This window comes from Lathyrus oleraceus, chromosome 5 (assembly GCF_024323335.1).
Source record: "Lathyrus oleraceus cultivar Zhongwan6 chromosome 5, CAAS_Psat_ZW6_1.0, whole genome shotgun sequence".
Lineage (NCBI taxonomy): Eukaryota > Viridiplantae > Streptophyta > Magnoliopsida > Fabales > Fabaceae > Lathyrus > Lathyrus oleraceus.
This window is the reverse complement of record NC_066583.1, coordinates 629,882,608-629,891,799: the sequence shown is the minus strand read 5'-3', so window position 1 is coordinate 629,891,799 and position 9,192 is coordinate 629,882,608. Positions and strand designations below refer to the sequence as shown.

Genomic DNA, 9,192 nt, shown 5'->3' with positions numbered 1-9,192 from the left:
GCTTTGTATGGACTAAAGCAAACCCCTAGAGCTTGGAATTTAAAAATTGTTTCATTTTTCAAGAAGCAGGGATTTCAGAAATGTGAGATGGAGCATGGTGTCTATGTTCAACATACTTCTGAAGGCAATATGATTCTGGTGTGTCTGTATGTTGATGACATATTTCTAACAGGAAGTTGTGAGCATGAGATAGCTAAGTTCAAGAAAGAGCCGATGAATGAGTTTGAGATGACCGGTCTAGAAAATATGGTTTATTTTCTAGGGATGGAGATTATGTACTCTGAGAAAGGCATAATTTTACATCAGCTAAAATATGAACTTGAGCTTCTGAAGAGATTTGAGCTGCTGAATTGTAAAGTAGTTGTCACACCTGCTGATACAAATCAGAAATTGGATTCTGATTCTGATGGTGATGATGTATATGCGACAATGTTCAAGCAGTCGGTAGATTCTCTGAGGTATTTGTGTAATACCAGAGCTGATATTTTCTATGCAGTTGGAATGGTGAGTAGGTTTATGAGTAAACTGAAGTGGTCTCATTACCAAGCTTGTGGATTCTTAGTGTTGGCAGCAATTTTGGTAAAACAAAGAGTGTTCACAAGATGTTATGTGTGATGTCTTAACATAAGATATCCTATGTACCTGCTGGAGCTTAAGGAACATGATCATGCAGGATTGTTTCAGAATGTCATACACAAGGTCATGGCATCTGATATGGGATGTACCTGCTGAAGCTTAAATGAAAGACATGTTCATGCAGGATTGTTTCAAGATGTCATACACAAGGTCATGGCATCTGATATGGTTGTACCTGCTGGAAGTTATAAAAGGAATTATTGAATTATGCAGGATTTTTCCAGGATGTCAGACCCGATGTCATGACATCATGTACACTGAACATTCAGTGTGAATGTCTGGTGTTTTGTGATTGCACAATTAATGGAAATCTATGTATGATTGAAGATCTGATTAGCTGGCGCATTCAATCATGAATTACAACCTGATTTACTTATTTTCCAAGGAGATCTAACCAACGGTTATAAAAAGATTTGATTGGAAAATAGATTTAGGGTTTTCAAGATGTCCAAGCCCAACTGAAAGCTTCTATCAAAAGGGACTTAGAAAACCTGTTTTGACACACAACCAATACTGAGCGAAATATAGAGAGAGAGCTAGGGTTTGTGTCTGTTTAGTCGTAAGACTTGTAAGCCATTCAAGTCATCTTTTGATGATTGAATTGGACTGATTTGTGGTTGTAATTTGTCACTCTAAAGCTGTTAAGCAAGAGTGTGTATCTACTTGATCAAAGCTGTGAAGCAAGATCAAATGCGTGTCTTCTTGATCAAAGCTGTGAAGCAAGATCAAGAGTGTGTCTTCTTGATTGAAACTGTGAAGTAAAATCAAGAGTGTGTTATTGAAAAGTGTTTTCTTTTCTTAAGGGATTGTTGTTTAAGATCACAGGTGTGATTGTAGGGAAGTGAGTGGGTTCTCATATCTAAGAGTGCTTAGGTAGAAATTGCACGGGTAGGGATTAGGTGAGAAAGACTGTAACTTGTTGAAGTGTACGGAGAGTTTTTGAACTGATTCTATTTTAGTGAATTTCCTTCCTGGCTTGGTAGCCCCCAGATGTAGGTGAGTTGAACCGAACTGGGTTAACAATTGCTTGTGTATCTTGCTTTACCATTCTTTATCTTTATTCTGTTTGCATTACTCAGATATTAGTGTCGTGACATTACCTTTGACATCTCATATCTGATACCAGAATTTCAATTGGTATCAGAGCAGGCATCCTGCTCTAGTTCTGGGTGAGATCTAGGGGCAATACTTTCTGGTATAATGGAGAGAGATAGAGGATTTGTTCACAGGCCACCAATTTTGGATGGTTCTAAATGCGACTATTGGAAACCTCGAATGGTAGCCTTTCTAAAATCTCTTGATAACAAGGCTTGGAAGGTTGTGTTGACAGGATGGGTGCACCTTGTAGTTACTAAAGAAGGAGAAGCCACTGTTGAGAAAAAGCCTGAAGAACAATGGTCCAAGGAGGAGGATGACCTAGCCCTTGGGAATTCTAAAGCATTGAATGTCATCTTCAATGGAGTGGACAAGAACATCTTCAGATTAGTAAACAACTGTGAAGTAGCTAAAGATGCTTGGGACATTCTCAAAACCATTCATGAAGGCACCTCTAGAGTGAAAATGTCAAGACTACAGCTGCTCACCACCAAGTTTGAAAACTTAAGGATGAAAGAAGATGAAAATATTCATGAATTTTACATGAGTATCCTTGAAATTTCCAATGCCTCTGGAGCTTTGGGAGAGAAGATGTCAGATGAAAAGTTAGTAAGAAAAATACTCATATCACTCCCTAAGAGATTTGCTATGAAAGTAACAACCATAGAAGAATCTCAAGACATCTCAAATATGAGAGTTGATGAGCTAATTGGATCCCTCCAAACATTTGAGATGGGAATATGTGATGGAGCTGAAAAGAAAGCCAAGAGCATAACATTCATGTCAAACACTAAAGAGGAAGATGAGGAAGGTGGTCAAGATATTGATGAAGATCTGGCAAATGAGATAGCAATGCTGGGAAGACAATTCAACAGACTGATGAAAAAGGTAGATGTGAGAGCAAAGGGAAATGTCAAGAACATTGCATCTGACATCAGTAAATCCAACAGCTTTGGTAAGAAAACAAAGTCTGAAGAAAAGCCCAAAGAAGTTCAGTGCTATGAGTGTAATGGGTATGGTCATATTAAAACTGAATGTGGGACCTACCTCAAGAAACAAAAGAGGAGTCTTGTTGCCTCTTGGTCTGATGGAAGTGAAACAGAAGAAGCTACAAACCATGTGACTGCACTGACAGGAAGATGGGGGTCTGAGGAAGAGTCAATTGATGATGAAAGAACCTTTGAAGAGTTGGCCACTACCTACAAAGAGTTGTGCCACAGAAGTGCAGGAGTGTGCAGACAAGTTGAAAGCCAGAAGAAAGTGATAGCTCAGCTGGAAAATGAAAAGGAAGAGTATGTGGAAACCATCTCAAAATTGAAGACTGAAGCTGTATTCTTGAATTCCAAACTAGATGAGATGACTAAGTATGTAAGAATGCTTAACAATGGATCTGCCATCTTAGACAAGATTCTCCAGATTGGCCAAATAACAGGAAACAAATCTGGCATTGGATTCAAGGCTGAGTACAGTTACACTGGTTGCAAACCAAAATCCAAACCTAAGTGCAGCCATGTTAAAAACAGACCTGAGATGTCACATCAGATGTCACAACAGCAGAAAGGGAAACATCAAAGATGGAGATGCCAATACTGTGGAAAATTTGGCCACCTGAAGCCCTTCTGCTATAAGCTATATGGTTATCCTGGCCCTGTTCAGTCTCAATACCAATCAAGATCCAAGCATCACAGGACTGTCAACAAAAAGCAATGGGTTCCTAAGACAAAGGTTACAAGTCTAATAGCTCACACTTCCCTCAGAGTTTTAGCCAAAGAAGATTGGTATTTCGATAGTGGTTGCTCCAGACATATGACTGGGAACAAAAATCTGCTAACTGAACTTCACCCTCATGCCATGAGTTATGTTACCTTTGGTGATGGTGCAGAGGGTGAAATTAAGGGAATGGGTAGACTGGATTGCCCTGGAGTTCCTGACCTTGACGATGTCCTACTTGTTAAGGGATTAACTGCTAATCTTATAAGTATCAGTCAACTGTGTGATCAAGGTCTGAATGTAAACTTCACCAGAACTGAATGTTTGATTACTAACAAGGAAAATGAAGTAATCATGAAGGGAGTTAGGTCCAAAGACAACTGCTACATGTGGAGCTCTCAAGAAACTGAATACTTTTCAATGTGTACCTTAGCCAAAGAGGAAGAAGTGAAGATATGGCATCAAAGATTGGGCCACCTGCACCTTAAAGGTATGAAGAGGATCATATCAGTTGAAGCTGTTAGAGGAATTCCCAACTTAAAGATTGATGAGGGAAAAATTTGTGCAGAATGTTAGATTGGAAAACAAACAAGGATGTCACACCAGAGGCTCAAACATGACACCACTACCAAAGTCTTTGAACTCCTTCATATGGACTTGATGGGACCCATGCAAGTAGAAAGCCTTGGTGGGAAGAAGTATGCATATGTGGTGGTGGATGATTTCTCCAGATACACTTGGATCAATTTTATAAGAGAAAAATATGATGTATTTGAAGTCTTTAAGGAGCTTTGTCTGAAACTTCAAAGGGAAAAAGAAAGTCCTGTTGTCAAAATTAGAAGTGATAATGGGAAGGAGTTTGAGAACAATAAATTTGCTGAATTCTGCTCTTCAGAAGGAATTCATCATGAGTTCTCATCTCCCATCACCCCCCAACAAAATGGTGTGGTGGAAAGAAAAAATAGGACTCTTCAAGAATCAACCAGAGCTATGATTCATGCTAAGAAATTGCCCTACCATTTTTGGGCTGAAGCCATGAACACAGCCTGCTATGTTCACAACAGAGTGACATTAAAGAAAGGGACTCCCACAACCCTTTATGAAGTCTGGAAAGGAAGAAAGCCTACAGCTAAATACTTCCATGTATTTGGTAGCAAATGCTATATCTTAGTTGATCGTGAGCAAAGAAGGAAGATGGATCCCAAAAGTGATGAAGGAATATTTCTGGGCTATTCAACAAACAGCAGAGCTTACAGGGTCTTTAATTCCAGAACTAATGTCTTGATGGAGTCCATTAATGTTGTGGTTGATGACCAACAGACTGATGTCACAGACGATGTCGAGACATCTCTGAATGATTCTCCAGCTGACCTCTCAGACAAAAATAAGGAAGAAGAACCTCCTCAGGCTGAACCTGAAGATGACAGAATCAACAAGGGTCCCTCTATCAGAATTCAGAAGGATCATCCCAAAGATCTTATCATAGGAGATCCAGATAAAGGAGTCACGACTAGATCAAGGGAAGTGATCTCACATGGCTGCTTTGTGTCAAAGATTGAACCCAGAAATATCAAGGAAGCCTTGACTGTTGAGTTCTGGATCAATGCCATGCAAGAGGAGTTAGGCCAATTCAAGAGGAATGAAGTTTGGGAATTGGTTCCTAGACCTGAAGGAGTAAATGTCATAGGTACAAAGTGGGTATATAAGAATAAATCTGATGAACAAGGGGTTGTTACTAAAAACAAAGCTAGATTAGTAGCTCAAGGATATACTCAAGTTGAAGGAGTAGACTTTGATGAAACATTTGCTCCTGTAGCTTGCCTTGAGTCCATTAATTATTGTTTGGAGTGGAATGTATTCTGAAATTCAAACTGTTTCAAATGAATGTAAAAAGTGCCTTCCTGAATGGCTACTTAAATGAAGAAGTATATGTTGAACAACCTAAAGGATTCACAGATCCAAATCTTCCACAACATGTGTACAGATTGAAGAAATCCCTCTATGGGTTGAAGCAAGCTCCCAGGGCTTGGTATGAGAGACTCACAGTGTTCCTCACTGACAATGGATACAGGAAATGGGGCATTGACAAAACTCTGTTTGTGAAGAATGAAGGAGGAAAGCTCATGGTGGCACAAATATATGTAGATGACATTGTATTTGGTGGGATGTCAGAACAGATGGTTGAACATTTTGTTAGACAAATGCAATCTGAGTTTGAGATGAGCCTTGTTGGAGAACTGACCTACTTTCTTGGGCTACAAGTCAAACAGATGGAAGACTCTATCTTTCTATCTCAAAGCAAGTACGCCAAGAACATTGTGAAGAAGTTTGGGATGGAAAATGCTAGCCATAAAAGGACACTTGCTCCTACTCATGTGAAAATCACCAAAGATGAAAATGGTGTCAGTGTAGATTAGAGTCTATACAGAAGCATGATAGGTAGTCTGCTATATCTCACAGCAAGCAAACCTGACATTGCATTTGCTGTAGGTGTTTGTGCTAGGTATCAAGCTAAACCAAAAGTTAGTCACATAAACCAAGTGAAGAGAATACTGAAATATGTCAATGGTACTAGTGACTATGGGATGTTGTATACTCATGGATCTGGATCCATGCTGACTGGTTACTGTGATGCTGACTGGGCTGGAAGTGCTGATGATAGGAAAAGCACACCTGGAGGATGCTTCTTTTTGGGGAACAATCTGATTTCATGGTTCAGCAAGAAACAAAACTGTGTATCTCTATCCACTGCTGAAGCTGAATACATAGAAGCTGGGAGTAGCTGTTCTCAACTGGTCTGGATGAAGCAAATGTTGTCTGAATACAATGTCACACAAGAAGTCATGACATTATACTATGATAACCTGAGTGCCATAAATATTTCCAAAAATCCTATTCAACATAGCAGGACAAAGCACATTGACATTCGTCATCACTTCATTAGAGAACTGGTAGAAGAAAAGATCATAACTCTGGAGCATGTCACTACTGAAAAGCAATTAGCAGACATTTTCACTAAAGCTTTTGATGCCAATCAATTTGAATGTTTAAGGGGGAAGTTGGGGATCTGTGTTCATGAGAACCTATAGCAAGCAAATGAGTTTGGGTTTGTTCATCCCAGAGGATATTTCTGACTGGGAAAAGTGTGCTGTAGTGAAGACTGGTCTAGTGTGGCTGAAGATGTGTTGCTGATGTCACCTTTGGTCAATTTTGACTAAAAGGGGGAGAAGTGTTGATATGGAAGCAGTTGTGGAGTTGTGAGATGTATGTAGCTGGACTAAAAGGACAACTATTATTGAAGGAAGTGCGCAGGTGTTAAAACAGAATGACATTCTGACTGGTACAAGTGATGTGGTTACAGTAGCTATTATGTTCATGGAAGATGTTTGATGTATGCACAAATTTAGGGGGAGAAGAAGAACCCTTGTGCATTTGTGTGTCTTACTAGTTGCATCCATAACTAGTAATTCTGTTTTTGTTGCACAGATTTAGGGGGAGGAGAAGTACCCTTGTGCATGTGTGTATTACTAGTATCTATAAGCTAGTAATTGTGTTGCTTTTGCTGCTGTTTAAACTATTGTTATGTTGTTTAACTGCTGATAGTTTACCATGTGAACAAAAAGGACAAATATATGTTTTAGCCAAAATTTGCCAAAGGGGGAGTTTGTTGATTCTTAGTGTTGGCAGCAATTTTGGTAAAACAAAGAGTGTTCACAAGATGTTATGTGTGATGTCTTAACATAAGATATCCTATGTACCTGCTGAAGCTTAAGGAACATGATCATGCAAGATTGTTTTAGAATGTCATACACAAGGTCATGGCATCTGATATGGGATGTACCTGCTGGAGCTTAAATGAAAGACATGTTCATGCAGGATTGTTTCGAGATGTCATACACAAGGTCATGGCATCTGATATGGTTGTACCTGCTGGAAGTTATAAAAGGAATTATTGAATTATGCAGGATTTTTCCAGGATGTCAGACCCGATGTTATGACATCCTGTACACAGAACATTCAGTGTGAATGTCTGGTGTTTTGTGATTGCACAATTAATGACAATCTATGTATGATTGAAGATCCGATTAGCTGGCGCATTCAATAATGGATTACAACCTGATTTACTTATTTTCCAAGGAGATCTAACCAGCTGTTATAAAAAGATTTATTGGAAAATAGATTTAGGGTTTTCAAGATGTCCAAGCCCAACTGAAAGCTTCTATAAAAAGGGACTTAGAAAACCTGTTTTGACACATAATCAATACTGAGCGAAATATAGAGAGAGAGCTAGGGTTTGTATCTGTTTATAGTCGTAAGACTTGTAAGCCATTCAAGTCATCTTTTGATGATTGAATTAGACTGATTTGTGGTTGTAATTTGTCACTCTAAAGCTGTTAAGCAAGAGTGTGTGTCTACTTGATCAAAGTTGTGAAGCAAGATCAAGTGTGTGTCTTCTTGATCAAAGCTGTGAAGCAAGATCAAGAGTGTGTCTTCTTGATTGAAACTGTGAAGTAAAATCAAGAGTGTGTTATTGAAAAGCGTTTTCTTTTCTCAAGGGATTGTTGTTTAAGATCACAGGTGTGATTGTAGGGAAGTGGGTGGGTTCTCATATCTAAGAGTGCTTAGGTATAAATTGCACGGGTAGAGATTAGGTGTGAAAGACTGTAACTTGTTGAAGTGTACGGAGAGTCTTTGCACTGATTCTATTTTAGTGAATTTCCTTCCTAGCTTGGTAGCCCCCAGATGTAGGTGAGTTGGACCGAACTGGGTTAACAATTGCTTGTGTATCTTGCTTTACCATTCTCTATCTTTATTCTGTTTGCATTACTCATATATTAGTGTTGTGACATTACCATTGACATATCATATCTGATACCAGAATTTCAAAGCTGCTGTAAGAATTTTGAGGTATATAAAGGAAACTCTGAAGTATAGAGTTTTGTTCTCTTCTGGTGCTGAACCAGACTCAGAACTTCAGAGTTACTCAGATTCTGATTGGTGTGGAGACAAAGTTGACAAAAGAAGTACTTACGGGTACTTGTTTAAGTTTTTGGGAAGTCCTATTTCTTGGTTTTCTAAGAAACAACCAATTGTTGCTTTGTCAACCTGTGAAGCAAAATATATTACAGGTAATCTTGGCAGGTAATCTTAGCATTTTTTTTAAACTTTAACCAACAAACACTCATTTTCTAACCTACAAACTACGAAGCTCTGATTTTTTCATTGTACTAGGGGAATAAGTAGGCATATGATTTCGAAATCTTGGCGAACACATTAATTAAAAACTTATTTTTCCCTTTAATTAAAACCAATCGCAAGTAATCTTTAGATAATAACAGTCATCCGCGCAAAACAATCAAAACTGTTTCTGTTAAGTAAACCGGATGTGAGGGGTGCTAATATCTTTCCATTGCATAATCGACTAACGATCCCAGATTTAGTTGCGATGATTTTTTTTGGGGTTTTATCGATATTTTCTCTTTCCTTTGGAATAAATAAAATTCGTCGGTGACTCTGTATTTTTTATAATGCGATAATGAGGAACAAGTGAATATGGCCGGTATGGAAGAAGAAGGGAAACAAACAAGTGAATAAGGTCGGTGGGGGGAAGACGAAGTGAAACAGACTGAGAAAATGAATAAGATCGATGAGAGGAACAAATGAGGAGGACTGGTGGGGAGGAAGAAGGTAAAAAACAAATAGGAAAAGGTGAAAATGGCTGATGGGGAGCAAGAAGAAGGGAAACAAGTT

The 9,192-nt window shown here is 38.7% G+C and overlaps 1 protein-coding gene across 1 annotated transcript; it reads left to right on the top strand.

Moving 5' to 3' along the window:
• The first annotated feature begins 213 nt into the window (after positions 1-213).
• LOC127082553 (secreted RxLR effector protein 161-like) lies at positions 214-8,587 on the top strand. Its single transcript, XM_051022789.1, has 2 exons — positions 214-504; positions 8,321-8,587. The coding sequence occupies exons 1-2, from the start codon at positions 214-216 to the stop codon at positions 8,585-8,587; spliced, it is 558 nt and encodes a 185-aa protein (XP_050878746.1).
• The last annotated feature ends 605 nt before the right edge of the window (positions 8,588-9,192 follow it).